Below are 24,761 nucleotides of genomic sequence, written 5' to 3'. Positions count from 1 at the left end.
TAGAGCGATCAGAGTATCAACTTGTCAAACAAAGAGCTAAACCTAATCAGCACCAGCTTTGTTGATGTTTTGATTTGGTAAGAAATTGTCGATCGAATCGAAATACGTACACAGAGAAGGCTGCACAAATGCTACCGCCGCCCGACCCGAGTGACGGGAACCTAGGTAAAACTTTGTTTGCCATTTATTTCCGTTGAAAACTAATCATCCAAAATTATAAATGATAAATAAATTAATCAATTAATAGTAATAGATGAAATGTCTCGGATTGTAACTCTTTTATGTCGAATGCATTCTTCTGACCCGTTTTGTTTGAAATTGTGCTGCAATTCAATCTAAGCGCGTTCTCCACGGATACGACGAGTCAGCTGGATGTCCTTCGGCATGATGCTGACACGCTTGGCGTGGATCGCGCACAGGTTGGCATCCTCAAACAAACCGACCAGTTAGGCCACGCTCGCTCCCTGCAGAACCATGACGGCTGAGCTCTGGAATCGCAAATTTTCCTCTACCTTTCCCCGGATACCACGACGAAGCAGAAGAAGTTCTTCAAGGTGCAGAACTTCTTTGAGTATCAAAAAGAGATCATGCCAATCATGCCAACTTTAACATCGATTTGAGTAAAGAGAGAACATGGAGTTCGTGGACTTCATGAAGAAATACCTCAACCTCAATCTTTCCTCGGAACCTACTAAAGCAACCAATCTTAGTGGATCATGCGTGGACCTAACGTTTAACCGGAATATTTGTTTGGGGGGCAAGAGTTACTGAAAATAAAGAATAATAATTACAGCCTATATCTTGTAACTCGTCTAAGCGGAATAGGAAGACGTATAACTAGGGTTTGCTCTTTTTTTTCTTTAAACCGCTCTGTAACCGCGGCGGAATTGGGAAGACCGAATAGCTAGGGTTTGCTTCTTTCACAGCACTAATTCGACACGGCGCACGTAACTTGGACGGACTACTGCGAAACGGAATTTATTGCCACGAACGGAATATGGAATACAGCGATGCGTATGGTTTGAGATTTATTTTCGACTAACTCGATACTGCTTTGCATATAGGTTTATATGGGAATTCAGTTCAGGAAAAAGGCCTATCCGAATGTAGATCGGGATCGTATTTCTCTCACTAGCTGAAGGCTAGTGATAAGGAAGAGTGATAACTGGTAATATAGGCTAATTGGAACGAATGAGATGGATACTGTTATCACTGGTTTTAGTACAAGAGAATATTGCAAATTGGGAGATATTAACGCTCTTAAATCTAGGGTGGCTCCAACATGCCGGCCCCTGTTGAAAGGTCGATCCTTTCAAACAGACTAATACCAATGATGCTGAGAGATGAGAATTGGTTGCCAATCGTTGTCGACTATTTCGTCACACTTCGGAAGACTCGCCGGTCTGTTTTGGTTCCTCTTCTAAACAACGTAGGTCAGCGACCTCGGTAGTAATCAGACTACCTTTCGACTGCGCTATTGATCGGTGATGGTGCTACTACGGACGATATCTTGTGGGTGGTTGTGACGTCATCGGGAGTCCTCTTGTTGTGATACACTCGGGGTTCGATTGGGTTGATCTTATGGTTCATCTCGATGTCATCGGGTTGGGCGTACTCAATGGGAGACCATCGGAGCAGCCATCGATGCGCAGGACATGCCGGAGTACAAACATTCCATTAGTTTTTTGAAATTTCATTATAAAAACATACTTACAGGGTTCGGAGGCCCTGGGGCCTCCGATCGTTGCGCAGTACTATTGTACTACGATGGAAGAGTCATCTAGGGTGTTATCAGCCGGGGCGACCGGTTCGGTTGTGGGTTGACGGATGGGAAGCACGCAAATCTTTGCGATTCCGCGCCGATACTCTCCATCTGCTGTCCGGACGTCTACTACCCGGATGTTGCCATCGTCTCCACGGAAAATGTTGGTGATCCTTCCGTACTTCCACTTCAGAGGTGGCAGGTCATCTTCTTTCAGGAGTACCATCGTTCCTATGACAATGTTGTCCCGAATGCGAGTCCACCTGGTGCGCGGGTGAAGACCAGAGAGGTAGTCTGTGGTCCACCGTTTCCAGATACGCCGGAGAAGTTCTTGATTCGTTTGGTAGCGATCCAGTCGGTTTCGTGGTACATCCGTGAGATCGGGTTCAGGGAAGCAAGTCAACGGACGGTGAACGAGGAAGTGACCTGGGGTTAAAACCTCCAAGTCGTTGGGATCGGTCGAAAGTGGAGTCAACGGCCGAGAGTTTAGGCAGGCTTCAATGCGGGTCAGTAGAGTGACGAACTCATCCTGAGAGAGGACGGAGTTCCCAACGGTTCGACGAAAATGTAGCTTAAAGGACTTGACGGCCGCCTCCCACAACCCGCCAAAATTTGGGCTGCGAGGCGGAATGAATTTGAAGGTGATGCCTTCATCGGCACAGTGATTGACAATTTCCCCTTGATGTTGCTGAGAGCGAAACTGCTTGGCCAGTTCCTTCAACTCACGCGCTGTTCCTTTGAAGTTTGTGGCATTGTCACACTCTATTAGGTTCGGCTTTCCTCTTCGAGCAATAAACCGATGCAATGCTGCCATGAACGCCGCAGTAGATAGGTCGTAGACAAGTTCTACATGAATAGCCTTGGTTACAAGGCACACGAAGATAGCTACGAAGCCCTTTATGGGAGGAGCCTTTCTCGTTCTGCGGTACATGAACGGTCCACAGAGATCTACTCCGGTGTTAAGGAAAGGTAACGTCGGAATAACTCTCTCTGGAGGCAAATCTCCCATGATCTGCTCGAGGTTACGAGGACGGCAGCGAAAACAACTTACGCAAGAGTGCACAACACTTCGTGCCAAATCCCGGAGTCGAAGCGGCCAAAACTTCTCTCGGACGCATGCCGCAAGCAGCTGAGGTCCGGCGTGTAGATTCTTGAGGTGGTAATAGGAGACAATCGATCTAGTTAGAGGATGTCGTGCTGGCAGGATGATAGGATGCTTTCTGTCTTCGGAGATGTTCGCATTTCTGAGTCGGCCTCTTATTCGAAGAATCCCTTCGACGAGAATTGGAGCAAGCGTGCGAAGATCCGAATTAGAATCAACTTGGCCCTGTTTACCTATAGCTTTGATATCCTTAGCGAAAGCTTCTTGTTGCGCTAGGCGAACTAGATGAGCGGTAGCTTCAGCAAGTTCCGAAGTCCGCAGGAAACCATTGAGTCGATTTAAACGGTTGATTGGGTTGGTGTTATGGACGAAGCGACGTAGAAGTGCAACGATACGCACGAGTGCTGGAAATGATGATCGAATTGAGAAGATTTCGCTTGGAGGGTGCACCTGCACCGGTAGCGAAACAGCTCGTTCTTCTAGTTGTTCGTTTGGAAAATCACTGGGCAGCTGGGGCGTTAGAGGTGGCCAAAATCGAGACGGTTGACTAAGCCATTGCGGACCGATCCACCAGGATTGAGTTTCCTGCAGCTGGCCTGGATACATGCCGCGGGAGATAATATCCGCAGGATTTTCGATGCCAGGAACATGCGCCCAAATACCGCTGGCGGTGAGATGCTGCACTTCTGACACACGATTCGCAATGAAAGTTTTCCACCGCGATGGTGTCGACCGCAGCCAGTGGAGAGTGATCATTGAATCTGTCCAAAAGATGGCCTTGACGTTCAACGCTGTACTTTCTTGAACCTTGTGGTAGAGATGGCTCAACAAGAGTGCCGAAGAGAGCTCCAATCTTGGCAAGCAGATACGCTTCTGCTTTTTCGAGTCACCCAGTGGCGCTACCTTAGACTTGGCAGCTAGTAGGCGAACGGCGATCGTTCCGTCGGTCGAAACGGTTCTTAAATATAGACAGGCTCCGTATGCCTTTTCGGAGGCGTCGCAGAACCCATGAACTTCAATCGATACGAGCACGGAAGCAGGTGCCGCCCATCTTGGAATGCTGATTGTTGCTAATTCCTCTAAACTGCTACGGAACTCCAACCAATGCTGCTGCTCAGATTCATTTAGTGGGTCGTCCCAGTTCTTGGAGGTGCGCCAGAGAGTTTGAACGAATAGCTTCGCAAGCACTACAACTGGACCGATCAGTCCAAGAGGGTCGTACAGTCGAGCGGTGTCGGACAGAACAATTCGACGGGAAATTGGTCCATCCTGAGACCATTTGGGAGCGGAGTAGCGAAATACGTCATCTGATGGCTGCCATTGTAGTCCTAATGTCTTGATTGGAGCAGAAGAAGAATCTAGCGAAAGGCTGGTTCGTTCATCGCGAAGTTCCAGGGGGATCTTGGAGAGTATAGCTGGCGAATTCGACGTCCATTTTCGCAAGCTCATTCCAGCAGATTTCAGCAGCTGTAGAAGCTGCTGACAGGCTTCTTCACCTTCGTCTTCATCGTCGACGCCGGTCAACATGTCGTCCATGTAGAAATCCTTTGCTAGGATCACCGAAGCGAGAGGAAATTCGTCTGAACCGTCCTTGGACAACTGTTGAAGGCACTTGGTTGCCAAATATGGGGCAGGGGCTGTGCCGTAAGTCACTGTTGTGAGTTCGAAGGTGCGTAAAGGTTGGGAAGGAGAATCGCGCCAGAAAATCCGTTGTAAGGGGTAATCCATTGGATGAACTCGAATCTGGCGGAACATTTTTTCAATGTCCGCAATGATGACGAACCGATGCATACGAAAACGCAAGATGATTGCCAACAGGTCGTCTTGGATGACTGGACCAACCATAAGCGCGTGATTCAGTGAGATACCGCTATCAGTTGAGCAGGATGCGTCAAACACTACCCGCAATTTCGTGGTGGTACTATCTGCCTTCTCGACACCGTGATGCGGCAAGTAATACGAAGTACAGCTGGCTGAAGCATCCTCGTCGCATACTTCTTGCATGTGGTTAAGCTGGTGGTACTCGTCGATGAAAGCTGAGTAGGCGTTCATCAATTTTGGATTGGCTTGCAGACGACGCTCAAGAGCAAGAAATCTATGACTTGCAATATCCTTCGAGCTCCCTAATTTATTAAGGATCGACGGACGTTTGGGAAGAGTAACCACGAAGCGACCCGATTGATCTCGAAAGACGTTGGTAGCGAAGTGTTCTTCACACAGGGTTTCCTCAACCGAATGAGTACTGCTGGTCCAGCAGGATTCTATCTCCCAAAAACGGGACAGTTGTTCATTGAGAGATTCTGCACTAGTGACATGAGCTAGCTTAGGTGCACACTCAGGAACTTGATTAGATCCGACCTTCCCGGAAGCAACCCAGCCAAAGACGGTGTTCTGTAGGATCGGTTTCTCAGGCCCCAATTTGATGAAACCTTCAAGCAACAGGTCGTAGTAAATTTCCATGCCGATCAGGATATCAATAGGTCCAGGTTCATGGAACTGAGGGTCAGCTAGGGTGAGATTTGACGGAATGTTCCATGGCGAAGTATCGATGCATCTGACTGGTAACTCCCTAGTAATCTTCTTCAGGACGTTACAACGTGCATCAGCGACGAAATCCGAGCAGCGAGAACCCATTCGGACGAAAACAGCATGGTACGAAACGACGATAGAATTACCCACACCTCCGATTTCTTGGCGATCGGAGAAGCGATGTAACTGTAGTTTTTGAACGAGATTTTCCGTAACCAGGCTCAGTTGAGAAGCAGGATCTAAAAGAGCTCGTGCGAACTGCGGCTGTCCATGGTTGTCGAAGATCTTGATGACCGCAGTTTGCAGCAACACAGTGGCAGGAACATTACGGGAACTTCCGACGAGAGTGGTAGATACGAGGGTAGAGGCATTGGCTGATGGCGATTGGGGTTCTGCTGTCGACGGAGGTCGAGCGTGTGCGGACTGATTTGATGGGCTTGGTTGATTGCCTTGAGAAGACGGCGACGATTGCGAACTGACAGCAGAAGTGGGTGGTTTCGGGGTGGGTGAGCGATCTTGCGATTGTTGGTGAAGCATGGTGTGGTGCTTCTGGCTACATACTCTGCAGGCACTTGAGGAGCAATTTCTAAGTAGGTGGGAGGAGGAGAAACAATTGATGCAGAGGTTTTTCTTCTTCACTTGCTCGAAACGTTGGGAGACTGACAACTTTTGGAACACCTCACATTTAAAGGGAGAGTGTGGCGGTTTCGAGCAAAACGGGCAAGCAGCGGACGACGAACTGGTGGTAGTGATAGTGTGGACTGTATTAATTTTGGGTTTCTGTGGCCGAAACAATTCAGCTTTAGCGGGTTCGAACGAACGAGACTTCGACGGTGTCAGCGATTGGAGCACCGTTAGATGAGTACGAAGAAACTGGATTATATCTTCGTATTTGGGAACCTCTGTTGATTTATGGTGGGTTTCCCACTGCTTTAGTGTGGACGGATCCAGTCGGCTACACACCATGTGTGCCAACAATACACTCCATCCGTTAGTTTGAATGCCCATCTTGTCAATCATGCACAGGTTTCGCTCGAAATCATCCACCAGGTGCATAAGAGACTCATAGCACTCTCTCTTCATAGGCTCGATTGCGAACAGGTGGTCGATGTAGGTTTTCACAACTAATTTCTTGTTGTCGAATCGCCTTTCCAACAAGGTCCATGCGACGGAATAATTTGCAGCAGTGTGCTCGACGGACTCAATAACTTTCTTGGCATCCTTGGAAAGTGAAGCAACAAGATACGACAATTTATCGATAGGCGATAGCTGGGGATTTGAGTCTATGAGAGATTTGAAGGTGTCACGAAACGATATCCATTCCGAAACACAACCAGAGAATGTCGGGAGTTTAACTTCTGGGAGCTTTATTCGTGAGTAAGGGCTATCTTGTACATTTACGCTGTCTCTAGAAGTAGTAGGGACGACCGCTTGCGTGGGTGTGGTTAATTTGCGAATTTCAGTGGTAAGGAAACTGTGGACCCGCACAAAATCGTTTTCGAACCGCTGTCGAATGAGACGATTGGCTTCTTCCGTAACTCTCATACCTTCTTCATCTGTCTCAAGCCGACCGGACTCATCCCCATACAGCTCAATCTTCAAACGATTGGCCTGAAAATCGTTATACAAAGACTCCGCTCGTTGCTTCCATCCCTCGAGCTGTCCTCTATCGCGCTCAGCATTGAAATTTTCTACAAAGTGCTTCATATTGGTCATGGTGTCCAGATAAAACCGCTCTTGGCGGGAAAGTGTCCTCAAACTCGGCGACATTTTCCACGCCTCGACGACCGAAATCAATCACTCAACTCCTCACCTACGTGCAAAACAAAACCACCGACCAATTTGAATGCCAGAGCACCTAGCCACCAACCAACTAGCTCACACGGGATGAAAGCAAACGAAGCCACTATCAGTTTCCTCGCAACAAAATTTGTTAAACTAACAAGGTGTCTACTCACAAAAACGTGGCGATCTGGTGCCTTTGACCGACGTCCTATTGTCCGCTGTAGAACAATGCGGAACCAAGCCAAGCCAGCGTACCTTCCTCGCACAATGGGGACCACGCTAGATGCTGGATCCAGCACATGCAGCACCACAGGCCAGCCAATACTCCAACGACACTAACGAGATCGATGTTAATTAACGATCGATCTTTCGCGCACTTTAATTAACCCGCTCTGGGGCAGATAATGTTCGCAATTTCACTTGCAGAAAGTCACTTGCAACGTCTCGTGACGTGTCGCGAATGTTCACTATTCGACAACCGACATACCGCGAATCGAAATGTCCGAATCGATTACCGTTTTTTCGGGTCACTAAACGGTTGATCCGGCTCGACCAGGACCAGAAATGTAACCGCGGCGGAATTGGGAAGACCGAATAGCTAGGGTTTGCTTCTTTCACAGCACTAATTCGACACGGCGCACGTAACTTGGACGGACTACTGCGAAACGGAATTTATTGCCACGAACGGAATATGGAATACAGCGATGCGTATGGTTTGAGATTTATTTTCGACTAACTCGATACTGCTTTGCATATAGGTTTATATGGGAATTCAGTTCAGGAAAAAGGCCTATCCGAATGTAGATCGGGATCGTATTTCTCTCACTAGCTGAAGGCTAGTGATAAGGAAGAGTGATAACTGGTAATATAGGCTAATTGGAACGAATGAGATGGATACTGTTATCACTGGTTTTAGTACAAGAGAATATTGCAAATTGGGAGATATTAACGCTCTTAAATCTAGGGTGGCTCCAACACGCTCTAGAATATCTATCAAGTATTCTTTCAAGTTCTAGAAATTACTCCATTTTTTTCCGAGTGGTAATCTTAGGATACTTCCATAAATAACATCTAAAATTTGTCCACTCTCCATTTTTTTAGCTCAAATACCACTTTTTATACTACTATATATCAATATTTCTAGAGATTGCTTTAAAAAAACCTCTATCAATCACTCCATATTAGATTTCTAGAGAAATACATGCAAGTAAAAAGGATTAAACAAATTTAAATTGGTTTGCTAATTTTTTGAATAAATGCAACTTAAATATAATACGGAATAATTTACTAAATTCCTGTCGAAACTTGGTGACAATGTACCTCACAAAAAAGCTTAAGTGATCCTTATAAGATTTACTACAAAAATTGTTGTTCTTTTTTCTTCGTATTTTATAATAAGTAGAAAATGATTGGTGTTGAATGGATGGAATTTTTACTGAAAAAAATTGTATCTAAAAGCATAGATAATATTTTGTATGGACTCTGAAGTTTCATGATACTATGGTGAACATATTGAACTTATTTTTTCCTACATTTAGAAATTCCAATCATGTATTGTGGTGAAATTCGTAAAGTAAGATATTATTGTATTTAATTTAAATTTTGTTGAGGAATTCCCGATGAATTTACGGAAATCAGAAACCATACGTATAAGAATTCAGCAATTTTGGAAAACTCTCATAATTTACCTTTTTTTAGATTCTTTAAAATGTTGCTTTTTGAGGTATGGAAAGATTTGAGTATTTGAATTGCTTCATAGCGTCATGCGAAGGAAGGAGAAACAATAAATTTTTTTAGCAGGTAGAACAATAATAATTCCAATGGTGCAGTGAAAAATAATTTATTCAATTTTACCTAGAGGTAAATTACAGGATACTTTAAACCTCTCCAATGAATTTACGAATAAAACATATTTCTCAAAAAGTTCAGAATCGTCTTTAGAAATTATCCTTATCCCTCTTTGACTTCTGGTTTACTAGAATACTGCGAGAAAGCCTATAGAAATTCCACCTTCGTAACGCACAAAAACTCAAACCAAGAATATGGATTCTGACAATTATTGGTAAAATTATTTCTAAAGAAGTGTTTTAAGGCCACTCGGGACGTAATTATAATCACCCTATTCATTTGAAAAGGCAAATCTCAAGAACCACTCCATATATCGATGTGAAAAAATTATCATGTAATTCTATATATGTAGCGCACAACCCATAAAACTTTCAGCTTCATCGGTTCACTAAAACTCGAGATTTGCTTCTGCAAAGTTCTGATATAAATTGTTAGAGTTTTGATATAAATTGTTAGAGGGAAAATAACACGGTCTCCCGTGTTACCCTAAGGAACTTCAATATATTTCATTATGAATATCCTAATAAATCATTCACAATCTTCCCAGTTATTTTGCTACATGTTTGTCAATACAGTCGACTCTCCATAACTCGATATACAAGGGACCATCGACTTATATCACGCTGAAAATTACTAATTAATCTTCATTATCTTAATCTGCCCTAGAATTTTTCTTACAGTTATTTAAGAATTATTTTAAGTTAGGTATCTTTATTGGATGTTTTTAGCTCTCTGCTTATGTTCTGACCAAGAGCCAAGATCATGTGCGGAGATGAACCAGCCAAGGGCTGAGTTATAGAATATACCGACACAAAAAATCCAAAAAATAAAAGTATCAAATTTCTGTAGTTCCAATACTTTTATATTCACTTTTGTAAGAAAGCAATATTATTTTGATGATAGCATTTTGAAAATTTATATTTGAATTATTTTTCGAAATGGTCGAAAAATCACGTGTTTTTACTGAAAATAAAAATTTTTATTTTCATGTTTTTCAACTCGTACTTAACTGGTTAAAGCATTTATTCACTTCCAAACCAGAAGTGGTCATTGCTCACCTGTATTAAAAGGATTTTTGGGTAGATATCGAGTTCTTCTTCTTCTTTCTGGCGTTACGTCCCAAGCCTGCTTCTCAGCTTAGTGTTCTTATGAGCACTTCCACAGTTATTAACTGAGAGCTTTCTATGCCAATTGACCATTTTTTTGCATGTGTATATCGTGTGGCAGGTACGATGATACTTTATGCCCTGGGAAGTCGAGAAAATTTCCAACCCGAAAAGATCCTCGTCCGGTGGGATTCGAACCCACGACCCTCACAGCTTGGTCTTGCTGAATAGCTGCGCGTTTACCGCTACGGCTATCTGGGCCCCTAGATATCGAGTTATGGAGGGAAATTTACCTCACACGTGACATCGACTAATGGAGGCATCGAGTTATAGAAATATCGACTTATGGAGAGCATGATGTATGGGAATTTGAAGGGACCATAAAATCCATCGAGTTATAGAGTATATCGAGTTATAGAATATCGAGTTGTGGAGAGTCGACTGTAGATTACTTTACCGCTGTGCTAATTTCAGAAGCAAAAGTTTTCCTGCGGTTTGTGAACAAATTTCCTCTGAAGGTTCAAAGGCAACTCAAAATTTCAAAATCATTTTTTATCAATTTTTGAATAATCCGGGAATTTGAAGCAAAATGTCTAGGAAAAATATATATAAGAATATTTGACGCAATTTCAGACTTAAAAAAAATTGATATAACATTTTTGGGAAAACTATTTAAAGAAATCGCAGAAGAATTTCTAGCATAACTTTCAGCGAAATATCTCAGCAAAAGATTTGACTGAGTCAATTTCTTAACTTTATCAGGAACATAAATTAGAGGAGCAATTCGAAACTTATCGAATGTCAAATTTAGCTTTAGTTTTGAAGTTAAACTGATTTTTGATGTTAATTACAAAAAACTAATGATATTTTGCAATACCCAGCGCTTTTATTTTGCAAATATGTCTTTGTAAGAATGCAGTTATACAATTTTTTTCGTATTCTTACAAAGCTTTCAGAAAATGTCCTGTTCTTGAATAAAGGACACTAATGCAATTATTGATGTCACATAGCTCACTCATACAAATAGTGTTATGAAGCTTCTAAAAAATCATTGAAAACGATGAGGCGTAAAAAGTATGTAGAACGTTTGCCAAAAAAAAACACATTATGGGGTTATAGATTAATAGCATACTTAGTACAACCCTCCGGAACACTGCTCCGAAGTGAACCGTTCTGAAGTCTCGATGTGATATGGTTCCACAAGGATGATGTAATAACACTCTTATCATGTTTTCAAAACCAATAGTTGAAAAATAAAATTTTAAATATGGGTTCCGATTTTGGCACGGTTCCGTTTTTGGCAACTGAAAATTTCAACTTTGTTGCCAAAAACGGAATCCCACTGTATATGTAATGTTTAGTTTTTCAATAGCTGTTGAATCAAAAATACCAATAATGGTTAGCCGTAAACGATAAATCATAATTTAAAAGGTAGTTTTGATTTACTTCGGCAGGGGTGCTACTGAACTACTGAGCTCAAATTTAGTCACCATATGCGTCGTATTGAAGAGCTTCTTATTGAAAAGTTTATGAAAATTCGGCTGGGAATAACACTCCATGCCAAAGTGAATCATGGAAGTGTCCAAGTAGTTCTTCGCAATAAATGGAAAGAATCGGGTAACATATTCTTTGTTGAAGTATTTTATTGTATATACTTATGTGACATATGTTTTGCCTAAATAATCTAAAAACACTACCGGGATTCTATTGAGTACAGAAGTCCTGACTGTAGCAACCGTCTTTAGCAGTGCATCCGGGTCCAGGATTGGCTGAGCAAAACTCTCGCTGATCTCGGAATTCACAATGATTTCCGGCCTTTTGACAATCGTAAGTATAGCAGTAGTTGTCGCAATCGTAGCTACGATCCGTACATCCATCACAACCTGATAAATGAGAAGAGGAAATAATAGATATAGAGTTTGCATTCAAGTCTACAGAATTATGCATACTAGGCGTTGTGTCATCTACGTAGTCATCGTTCTCGTCCATGTCTTCGAACCTCGTGTCTGTGACATGTTCTGGAGGTACTAGCATTAACACATTGTTGAAATAATAAGACTCTGAGGAACGAAGGTAGAGTCGCTGGCCTTGATGTGTACAGAAACTACCACATCGTCGATTTTCCGTGTGGAAACAGTCCCACTCGTCAGTTCCTTCGTCAAACCGACAAATTCTTGGTGAGTAGATCAAACAGCAGACTTCATCTACTGATACTGTAGAAGTGGTTGTGTTGAAAGGTCGTGGCGCAGGGAAATGTGGAACATGTTGCGGAGTTCCTAGCAAAGGTGGAGATGTACCCTGTGTTCCACAGTAGATGGTCAGAGCAGCACTGCTACATGTTCTGCGGACGCATGAGTCCATTTTCCTACGGAATCCAGTAGGACAACTAGCTTCGATGTATTGTCGCTTTTGGCAAATACCATTTTTATAATTGTATTCATCAGGGCAATAGAAGTCAGCTTGCTCCGTAGAATACTGGCAGTAGTCACGATCATTGCTGACCGGGGTCGTTCCGACAGGACAGTTGGGAGCTTGAGATACTATTTTACTACAGACAGATCCATCGAAGTTAAATGAAGCACTACAACTGGGATACGTGACAGGACAGAAATTTTCAAGGCACTGAACATTGTTTGAACATTCTGCTGGGTGCACTTGATGCGAGTAGCATTGCCCATTGATTTGATAGTGGTTTTCAGGACACTTGGGGAACCCGCCAATACATTTATCATGTTTCCGTGCAGTTCTGCTATTACAGGTTGGTTCAAAGTATTCGTCACGAATACACCACCCGTTGGACATTACAAAGTTGGAGCCGTTACAAGACCGCAGACTGATACAAGTGCCTCCGAGTAGGATTCCTTCATTACACTTCGCTAGAATCGCTTCCTTATAAACACATCTGTTTCCTTCTAAAGTGTAGCCTGATTTACACGAGGGAAATCCATGTATGCATCTGTTGAAAGCCAATTTTCCCTGTGAACACGTCGCAGAACGTATATTTACCGCCACGCATTGTCCATCCTTGTCAAGATACAAACCATCCCTGCATGGTTTGTGATATTTGATACATTTACGGTTGATGATGATCATGTCTGCTGGGCAATGAGGTGTTTTGGATGAACACGTTATGCATCGTCCATTCTTCAATACATATCCTTTACCACATGATGGTGTTTCGATGTATGCACATAGCTGACTTTGTTCAATCACCCTGCCGTTGCATTGCGATGGAAGCAAAGTAATCTTTTCGAACATTGTACCTTTGTCGTAGACACACATGTTTTTGACTCGTTTTGTTTCCGGTGGACATCTAAGTTGTATTTGCTCTGAGCTTCGGCAAGCGTTTTCTGTAAAGAACATGTCTTTGCTGGAGCACGTTGCCATCTGAACACAAGAGTCGTTTAGTTGAGTAAACTTTGTTGGACATCGGAAGTTTTCGTGTCTTCGCCTGACGCAATGATCACCTTCAACTGATCCACCGAGGCAATCACTTCTGTGCAAACATATTCCATCAATGTAGATGTAGTTCTTCGGACAGGGTAATGGAGTATGATACTCTACTTTTTTACATACAGTTCCATCTTGTGTGTAACCGACGTCACAGCGCAGACGAGTGCATGTTCCATTGGATAGCGTGAATCCCAAAGGACACACGATGTTTGATTCTTCAATTTTCAGACAAACGCCGTCAGTCAGCTTATAACCACTTTGACAGATTCTATTATAGTACGCTATGCAAGTATTATTCTCCTTTTGGTAACCCGGCGGACAGGTTAGGCCGACAATCGTTTCCAATGATTCATGGGTTATGCAGTTCTCTCCAATCCCACAAATGTCGGAATTCTGATTATTGCTTCCGCTGTACATGGAAGCCACGTGCTGGACTCCATATGAACATGGCTGCACTGGACAAGGGGGAGTGAAACATTGTGATAAGCAGTACTGTAAACTGCATTGAATACCGTAACAAGGATTCAGGAAATTGAGATACGGAGAGTAATAGCTGGCCGACCTAAACATACATTCGTCCCCCATCCTTTCGTAACCATTGGGGCAAACGAGATCAACCTTACAGAAGCATTTGTTTTCATGGTTCATGTGTATGGTTTTCGGTGGACAAACTAGTAATCCACGGTATTCTTTAACACATTTTCCATTTCTCAATGAATACCCAATAGCACATTGCAAAGGACGTGATTCTGTGACCACATCTACGTGAATCGTCTTGATGCAGTTCCCCTTCTCGTAGTGGAAACCATATCGACATTCAGGTTTGAGAGAATTGTTTAACGAAGTCTTAGTTTCCTCTATGCAACTGTGTTGCCCAACAATGTAGCCATCAGGACACTGCTTACTCGTTACGCAAAGTCCATTCTGATAGACAGATCCTTCTGGACAGCTTGGTACTTCCTGATGAACACAGACACCATCTAAAAGTTCCTGGTTGTCTGGACAATTAAGATGACTGTGAACGCAATAGTTATCAACGACGTATCCAGACTCACATTGCACGTAGCTCAACGATTTACTCACGCAATGGTTATCCTTCCAAATGTATCCAGATGAGCACAATGGAGTGTATCGAACACAAGTTCCATTACTTAGTTGGTACCCTGCAGCTCCATCACAAACAGCTGCTTGCTCCGTACATTTTACACAAATGCCGAAGCGCTCGTCATATTCGTGATCTGGTTCACAGAGTGGCGCATTGCTAATACAATGTTCTCCATCAAAGGTTGTTCCAGATGGACAAACCTCTTTTTGCATCCGCATTTCGCGCACACAATCTCCATTCTGTTGAAGCTTATAACCCGATTCACATGTGGCGATACTGCTGCACCATCCATCATACCACTGGTATCGTCCACAGTCCACCGGATACGACATGTTTCTCACGCAGAACGAACCCTCCAGAACAAATCCCGAAGGACATCGTGGAGCATTTGATGTACAATATATTTGGTCATAAGGTGAACCCGATAGGCAAAATGCTCGATGTGAGTCTAATCTTCCTACGCATAACGAACCCAGAAGCTGAGCCGGTTTACGACACTGGCTCTTTGCAACTACACACCCTGCTGCACTAGATTGCCCTTGTCGGCACACGCCAGGAGTACTGCTTTCTGAACGACATTCACAGTCACTACTAAACACACCTTTTGCACACCTGGCCACCTCAACGCATGTCCCTGAGTAAAAACTTCCACTTTCGCACCGAGGACTTTCAAACTTTCTTAACATACATAAACCATTGTTGTAGATTCCATCATTTTCGCATTCCACCGGGACTCGGTAAGTTACGTTCCGCAGCACAATGTCCGCCCTTCCTTGGATTATTTTCAAACATTTCCCTCTCTGCATATTGTACCCGGCAGGACATTTCAAAGGAACGGTTTCCTCGTCGCATTCCGAGCATGCCGCGTCGCAGTTGACACAAATCTGAACGCATATTCCATTACGATTGTCGTATCCATTGGGGCACATTTGTTGCCGTTGTTGACGATAGCAGAACCCATTTTCCCAGTGGTAATCCTCCGGGCAGTATCGGGAGTTGATGCAGTTGTTTCCCTCCATAATGTACCCACTAGGGCATTCCATGGTCTTTACTACACATCGATTGCCCTGACGAACGCTTCCCGGAGGGCACTGAATCTCTGACAGTACACAGCTTCCGTGGCGTTGGACGTAGTTGGGAGGACATACCGATCGTTGATAGCGACAGACCTGCTTCTCGCTGTCCAACTCATAATCTAAAGGGCAGGTCTTGATGCAGTCGGCCCCAGTGCAGTATCGCCGGGCTCTGATTTTGAATGGTTTGGTGAGCTGATGGTCTTTTAGTTGTTTGTTGGTCCTTGCCGATAGCGTTTCGCGGATGCATAAATGAAGAATCAGTAAGGTCAGTAATCCGGTAAGATGGAAAGGATTCATCTGGAAATATGAAAAAGGGGAACCAATTTGATTATATCATAGTTTTAGGAATACGACCCATGCTCAAGTTATAGTTTTTAACTCAAGAAGTTCGAACACGTAAAAGAGTTTACTTGACGGAAATCTTGGAGGATTATTTTAAGAAATATCCAAAAAATCTTTAAAATATAAAATAGTTTCTGACAGAAATCCTTGGAGATACCGTATACTTTATAAAGTGCCGTAATTCAGAGCAATTAAGACTCTAATTCCTCGCATATTTGAAAACAAATAAAAAATTGCATTTTATAGACTATGATAACCTTTAGTAAAACTATGGTGCATGAACATATGCAGGTGGTGGCAACATTCCTTTTCCATTTCATAAGTAATTTTAAAAAAATACCAAATACGAATCACGAAATAAGTTCTTAAAAAAAATATACTTCAGAATTCACTAGGAAATAACATATTTTAAATGAGCCTCTGTAGAAATCCGTCGCGGTTCTTTTTTACGCAAAACTCTGATAGAATTCTGATGATATGCAAAGAGAACTCTACTTTATTGATTAAAACATATGTGAAATATTTTTTTCTGTAAAAATAGTGATATTGTAAGAATATTAAAATCTTAAAACAGATCCTTGATATATTACTGCATAAATATTTGTTGAGCTCTAGAATAAATAGTGTGAAGAATTTTCTTTCGGATTTCCTAGGAAAAGAAGAAGGTGGATAAATATAAGTAATTACGCTTGACAAAATTACTTGATGATTTTCTTGCGGTGTTTTTTCAATTACTCCCAACGTTTGGTGAAATTCTTAGAGGAATCTTTTGAATTAAAGGAATAATATCTGGAATTATACCACAAAATATTTTTAAGAATCTTCAGTGTAATGAAGGAATAAAATGCCCCTTTATGTATGCACGGTAAATGGCTGGGCATGGCAACAGCACAACCGTCTCTTTCGGGAGAAAAAAAAAGTTGCCCGAAGAAGACAGTGCGAGGAGGTGGAATAGCTGTGCCGGTCTCAAGAAACACGGAAGTTCTATCACAAGCTCAACGCATCCCTCTATGGCTTCGTTCCGCGCCGAGATGTGCAGGGATATCGATGGGATCAACTTTACGGATGAACGAGAGGTGATCGAAAGGTGGAAGTAGCAATTTGACGAACAGCTGAATGGCGCTGAGAGCACAGGCAATGATGAACGAGATAACTGAAGAAATGCATCCGTCAGTACTGCGGACGATGGAAAACAACCAACTCCCACGTTGAGGGAGGTTAAGGATGCCATTTATCAGGTCTAGAACAAGGAATCTGCTGGTAAGTATAATATCGGAGCTAAATTCATAAAGATAGGCTCGGACAGGCTTGCCATCTGTCTGCATCGGCACTATCTAGGAAACAGAACAGCTACCGGAGGAGCGGAATATGTCCCATCTACAAGAAAGGCGATAAGTTAGATTGTGAGAGCTTCCGAGCGATGCGGCCTACAAAGTGTTATCCCAGATTATCTTCCGTTGTCTGTCACCTGTAGTAAACGAGTTCGTGGGAATGTACCAAGCAGGCTTCGTTGACGGCCGATAGACAACGGACCAGATCTTTACTATAAGGATAATCCTCCATAAATGACGTGAATACCAGATTCCAATGCATCGCCTTTTAATCGATTTCAAGGCGGCATACGATAGTATGCGTAGAGCTATTGTTGGCAAACCTTCATTGTCAGCGCTTACGTTCATCCGGCGATCTTGGATCACACATACTAATGACTTGAACTGGATGACAGGTAAACCAACAGCCATCAAACGGTGAGTAAAAGACAGGACAAAAACTACAAATTAGTTAGATGAGTGGACAGAAAATCCTAAAGCTAAACCAATTTCAACCCGTAACGCGGGTAGATCACCTTTCCGAGGTGCGTTACGGGGTAAGATCTACCAAATTGTACTCTTGCTGTATCTGTTCTTGTGAATACTTATAAGTTACGGTCGGAAGAGTATAAGAGTGTAACAAGCCACTAAGACCCACCTATTTGTCCTAGATGATGAGGAGGTCGAAGTGGAAAAATGGCTCAATCAGCATCTGAGGTTGGTTTCAACGCATGAGACAATTTCTTTCCAAGTTCAAGAGTTTATCTTTCGATATCTAGGAGGGAAACGATTCCGAATCAGTGGAGTAGCAGACCTCTTAACTTTTAAAATGAGCTTTTTGTTTCAAGGAATCTAAATGTCTCATGCGATGAAACCTATTCACAGTTTCAAAAAACGACTTCGAACCTTATAAGTAGAAGCAATAATTTGATACGCTAGAGTACCGATGCATGGTCAAAATCAGTATCATTCAACCAGCTTAGTGGCCGAACCTGATTAAGGGGCGCGCTTTTGAGAGTTTAATGGTGACAAACTGTTTTCTCCAAAATGTATAAATAGCGGTATCTTTTTCTAAAGAGGCTCTATGCAAAATGGTAAAGAATGCTATTTGAGCTTGAGCTTGAGCTTGAGCTTGATTGGCCGCCCGTGGATGCACTCCAGTATCGCCAGATCAGCTGCACTTACACAAGGAACCAACCGAATGACTGCTTGGGACTAACCTGGGAGGGAGGCACCGATACTACACACGAAATATAAGACAACGTTATTTTGAACTGCAAGATAACTCCAGCTTGCCAACAACAAACAAGGCAGGCTTCGAGAAAATCGGTAGTTTCCTTTTGTTGTGCAACTTCGATCTTTCCTGACAAACATGAAAATAGGGCCACCGTTTTCTATGCACTAAATATTCATTTTCATTGGAAAAAGTAGAAAGATGCGTTTTTCAATGCTTTATGTTCAATCAGATTAAATGGTGCTCACGTGACATTGCTTGCGTTATGTGCATGAATTGATTTACATTCGATTTTTATCACCTTTGAAGAAATACGAAAATGTGTTTTAATCAGTTACGCGCTTTTTTCATGTTAGTCCAATGTTTGAGATCTGGGCTCACAGTGACAGTTCGTGACAGCAGAATCTCGGCTCACTATGACGTACAGAAATTTTGTATTGGTTTCTCCCTCCCAGGGACTAACAGGCATCCTCAGTGTATAAGTGCTGGTGATCTTCTATTTTTAGGCAACAATGGCACCTGTCACGTCAGAATGCAGACCAATGAGGGGAAGGGGGAGGAATTGATGATGCATTGAACTGGCTCCCACGTAGACCGTATATTCCACTGCATCCACGCCAGTTCATGCGGGAGTGTATGGATTGGGGGAAAGGCATGGCAGAGAGGTTTGCTTTTGTGGTTAGCAGACTGCCTATGTATCAGGCGTAAGAAAGGCGTGCGCGTGGAAGTAGGAAGCGTTAGGGAAACGGTTTCTTGTCCGTCTCTGGTTCTAGCGTTTGCTATGAACGAATAGTTTGAGTGTGATATATTTAGAATGGAAGATTGAAGCAAGTGAGAGATATACAACTACAAAGTACGAGGAAAGGGACGGGCCTGGGATTGAACCCATGACCTTCTGCATATGAAGCAGAAGCGGTAGCCATCAGACCACCAACCCCGTCTAAAAATGGTAAAGAATGCTATTTGTATAAAAAACGGCTATTTTATTATTTCTCAATAGTATGGAGTAATGGAGTAGAACTACATGCACTAAACAAAGGACACGGGTATACCACAAAAGATCAAAGAAAACTGGTCGCAATGGTTCATCCCGAACAGAAACAGAAAACAGTTACCGGTTCATAAATAAAAGTGATATGTTGCTTTGATAACTTTCACTGCGCCAACCTATCGGCCTTATGTGAAATCTACGTACATGCTTTAATTCATTCCGAACGTGTTCATTCTTCGATTCATTTTGTGTAAATATGGCGTCAAGTGAAAATAAACAAAGATTTGGTGGATTTTTGGTGGACCCATTAATTTGATTGATTGAAAGGTATATTTTAATTTGTTGTAGTAAGACTTCAATTGATTTGAATTTTACTTCAATAGATCACATCATAGCTAGTAATGTGGGTCAGATTGGTACGTGGTACTGGAAAAGCTAGTGCTTGTCAAATATGGTTATCCCGTGTTTTAAATTTAAGTAAGTAAACTTTTATTTTGTAATGCTTTCAAATATAACTATCCTTGGTTCCGATATTCTTTCTCTGAAACAGAAACGTTGGCTGTAACTATGTGTCGATGGATTTCCGAGAATATCGAGCCGAAAACACACAGCAAAACCAGACTATCTTGTTACCAGATTTTCCGATACTCCGGCATTGTTTGAAATACCTTATGGTTCAATAAATAAAAGTAAGAATTTATGTTTGATTCGCTTTATTGAAAAATAAAGCCAATCAAAAATAACAATGTGAAAGCAGCATTGCGTCTACAACATTTTTGTACAGTTTACCGGGAGCATATCTTAGGTTCCATCCAACTACTTGGTAAAATAAATGAAAAAATCACGTAGGGGGACATGGGGCAAAAGTGCCACCTCTAATTTCACGTAGTTCGAATCAATTTTTTGATGTTCAACGCAGGATAAGTATAAATTGAGTACTAATTGAGGGTTGTGTAAATATTATAGTAAAAAATGTTTAGTACAAAAAAATAGAAAAATGTCTTTAACTCACCAACGCAAAATATGCGAAATATTATAAGAATGTAAGACTGGAAAACAAGGTTTGACTCCCAATAAATACAAAACAAATTGATTTTTCCGCACAGTATTGATGATTTTCAATTGTTTAATATAGTCGTGAGGATTTTTTTTCGAAAAAGTGCTTTTGACATTAAATTTTACATATATAATAACAGTATGTCTTATGGGGCAAAAGGGACACCGCAATTTTCTCATATAAAATCAAATGATTTTTTATTTTCTTGTTTAATATTGCATTTAATCAATGTTTCCTACTTAATAAAATCATAATAAACCATCTTGGACATTCAAAATGGTTTCTGAAAATTTTGACTATTATTGTTACAGTCAAATAAGATGAAAACTAAATTAATTTCATAAAGTACTTTTTAACTATAAGTCAACTTTTATCCCTCAGTTTTTATCTTTACTTACTCTACAATTTATCGTTTAGGCGGGGAAATAATAATATACAAAATTTGTGGCATTTTGCTCAGGTGGTCTTCTTGCCCCATACGAGTGGCACTTTTGTCGCGTGCCTCGTTTAAAAACCTCATAAGAAAGGACATTTTCAAAAACCTCAAATCATCATGTGTTGAAATCTATCGATAACATCATTTAGAACAAGAGGTGAGCTTGCCCCTACACTGGAATAATTTTCAAAAAATGTGCTAATCAACCACGATTTGAACCTATATATCTTAAGGTGTCCTTCTTGCCCCCATCCCCCCTAGCTGTTACGAGTATCTCCGATGGAATGGTACAAGTTCATTTGTTCATTGCTTAATTTTTTGTCACCTACGATTCCCGTATGAGCTACGTGAAAAATGAGGTGGAAAAAAACCACGTATGTTTCCACGTAACAATGGCGTGTTTTTGAGTGTACAACAACCAATTTTTGCATTTTATTTGGCGATGGTTATAATCACGAAAGTTAACCCCCACGGTGCCAGTACTCTGTTGGTTAGAACGCCAACTCCTATAGAGAATCATGAACGAGAACAGCTTTCCCGAGAAGCCTACAAGACTAATGAAAACAACGATGGAAGGTGTACAAAGTTGTGTAAAGGTTTCAGGCGAACATTCTAGTTCGTTTGCATCCAGCTGAGGACTTCGCAAGGGGATGGACTTTCGTGCCAGTTACGATTTTCACGATATCCAGTCAATTTGTTGGCTTCGCGAATGATATGGAAATTGTCGGCCGAACATTTGAAAAGCTCTACGCCTGAAACGCTAGGCAGCAGAAGTCGGTGGTGAATGCGTCCAAGACAAAGTACATGCTAGTAGGTGGAGCCGAGCGCGACAGGGATACGTTCAAGGTGGTCACGAGTTCGTCTACCTTGGATCCTTGCTGACCGCTGATAATAACGTTACGGTAGTAATTTTTACTTGAATTTTTTGGAACATTTTTTTAAGTGTAAATAAATTTCTGGGAGAATATGTGGGCTTATATTGGAATAAGGGCCCATTCACATATTTCATAACGCTGAAGAGGTTGGGTGGGTGTCTTCAAGGTGTTATAGGTCATACAAATTTCGTAAAATATTCCTACAAAATGCGTTATGAGGGGGTGGGTGGGTGTTGAAAATGGCCATTTTTGGCGTTATGAAATTTGTGAATAAACCCTAACTAGTATTTTTACTAATAATTTTCGTTGCAGATGTCTTAAGTTTAAGAGTTTTAAGAGAATACTTGCGTATTGTTGATAAAACTTTTGGTACATTTCATGTAAGAATTTTGTCAGATACCTGAGTAGTTGGTACACGATCCTCTTCACACAATCATTATATAAAAATGAATATTGGGAAAAACCTTTCAAAATTAAATACAGTGTATGATCCATCATCGTATCCAACAGTGATCGGCCAAAGTGGTTTGACACGGCTCTTCCCTCTGGCTGCGTTTATGCAGCTTCATAGCTTTAATTTTCGAACAAAAAAAAAACGACAGGAACTGACTATTTGTGTCTAATGTTGTGTTATAGCGTGAAAAAAAAATCCAGTTTAGAGAAGTTTTTCAACGAGAGAAAAAACTTCTGCAATTCTGGTGCCAATAAATCCCTTGGACATTTTAAGATGCATGTTTCATAAAAGTTTCTTTGGAGAGTCTAAGAAACACTTCAACAATGATCAAAAAATAAGTTGTATGGATTTTTGAATGTAAAGTATATCGATAGATCATTGTATCTATTTTGTTCATTATCGTGGTCTTTTTTCAACACTTTTCTCTCACAAACACGTAGAAAGATTATGTGACGCATTTTTCTTCTATTACAGGCAAAGCACACATATTTTTCGTTTGAATACTTTGTTACGACAAACTAAATAATTTCACTGTATGATGACGCATATATAATTCTTCACTGAGATATTTTAGAACGAGAACGATATAATCCTATTTCGTTTATTATGTTCACAATTCGGATCCATCCACTGCGTACCTTCCGTTTCAGCTATCTTTCTATTGACACGAATGCACCCTGAGGTGTAAAGTGTCGGTAATAAACAAACAAACAAACAAAACAGCTATCTTTCTAAGCTACTTAGTAGCTTTTCACTTTCTATCACTAGAACCGACTTCGATGGATTTTCATTGGAAACTAACTGGACTGCAAGCGAAACACTGTATTAATATTTTCAAAAAGATCATCTTCCGTTACAAGGATGTTGATTTATTCCTTGATAAGCATACAATGCATCCTGGTAGTTTAATAGCCTAATGGTTATGTTAGGAATCGAACAGAAGGTATTGCTTTCGCGTAAAATTAAAATTCTAATTATCGTTACAGCAATATTTCAAATGAATTCTGCAATGTATATATACTCTAGGTAAAAATACATAGTCAATTTATGAATGATAGAGAGATTATCAAAATTACGCATGCGAAACGAACTTGAATGCGTTTACTGATAGTGTCAATACGCAACAAACTTGCAGTGTTATTGATTACGCGAAATTGAATAATACAATTCTTGATTAGAATGAACACAACATTGCGTAGTGAATCCCATCATTATATTTAACGCCGCTTTGATATTTGTTCCAATGTTTTAACATTGGATGTTCTATTTAACTCATTGGTACTACACCAGGGAGGAAGCTTCAGAATCATTTTCAAAATTTTATTTTGAATTCTCTTCAGAGTTTTCATCCTGGTTTTACAACAGCTAGTCCATATTGGTACAGCATACAACATGGCTGGCCTGAAAATTTGTTTGAATATCAAAAGCTTGTTCTTAAGACAAAGTTTTGATTTTCTATTAATAAGGGGATAGAGACATTTTACATATTTGTTACATTTGGCTTGAATGCCCTCAATGTGAGTTTTGAAAGATAAATTCTTATCCAGCATGAGCCCTAGATACTTAACTTCATCTGACCAATTTTTGGAACCCCTCTCATCGTGACGACATGTCTATTTGGAGGTTTCAAATAAAAAGCTTTTGGTTTATGTGGGAATATTATTAGTTGAGTTTTGGAAGCATTAGGAGAAATCTTCCATTTTTGCAAGTATGAAGAAAAAATATCCAAACTTTTTTCCAATCGACTATACAGATGACACGCAGACTTCGTCCTTTGTCGGAGAGGCCTGTGTCATCCGCAAACAAAGATTTTTGACATCGCTGAGGTAACTCAGGTAAGTCAGATGTGAAAATATTGTATAATATTGGTCCCAAAATGCTGCCTCGGGGAACACTAGCTCTTACAGGAAGTCTTTCAGACCAGGAGTTCTAATAATTAACCTGAAGTGTACGATTTGACAAATAACTTTGAATTATTCTAACAATGTATGTTGGAAAATTAAAGTTCTTTAATTTTACAATAAAACCTTCATTCCAAGCACTGCCGAATGCTTTTTCTCTGTCTAGAAGAGCAAGACCAGTAGAATAGCCTTCAGATTTGTTAAAACGAATCAAATTTGTTACACGTAAAAGTTGATGGGTGGTCGAATGTCCATGGCGGAATCCGAACTGTTCATAGGAAAAAATTGAAGTTTCGTTGATGTGAATCATCATTCTGTTCAAAATTACCTTTTCAAAAAGTTCACTGACGGTAGAAAGTACATTAGACGATAGCATAGAATATAGAATTGGTATA

The 24,761-nt window shown here is 41.2% G+C and overlaps 1 protein-coding gene across 1 annotated transcript; it reads right to left on the bottom strand.

Moving 5' to 3' along the window:
- Positions 1 to 11,757: 11,757 nt before the first annotated feature.
- LOC5575455 (zonadhesin) lies at positions 11,758 to 23,245 on the bottom strand. Its single transcript, XM_001661921.2, has 3 exons — positions 23,104 to 23,245; positions 12,082 to 16,063; positions 11,758 to 12,015 (listed from the first exon to the last, which is right to left on the bottom strand). The coding sequence occupies exons 2-3, from the start codon at positions 16,061 to 16,063 to the stop codon at positions 11,837 to 11,839; spliced, it is 4,161 nt and encodes a 1,386-aa protein (XP_001661971.2). The 5' UTR covers positions 23,104 to 23,245; the 3' UTR covers positions 11,758 to 11,836.
- Positions 23,246 to 24,761: the final 1,516 nt, after the last annotated feature.

Source organism: Aedes aegypti, chromosome 2 (assembly GCF_002204515.2).
Source record: "Aedes aegypti strain LVP_AGWG chromosome 2, AaegL5.0 Primary Assembly, whole genome shotgun sequence".
Lineage (NCBI taxonomy): Eukaryota > Metazoa > Arthropoda > Insecta > Diptera > Culicidae > Aedes > Aedes aegypti.
Note: the sequence above shows the minus strand (reverse complement) of the source record. Positions and strands in the feature narration are given on the sequence as shown.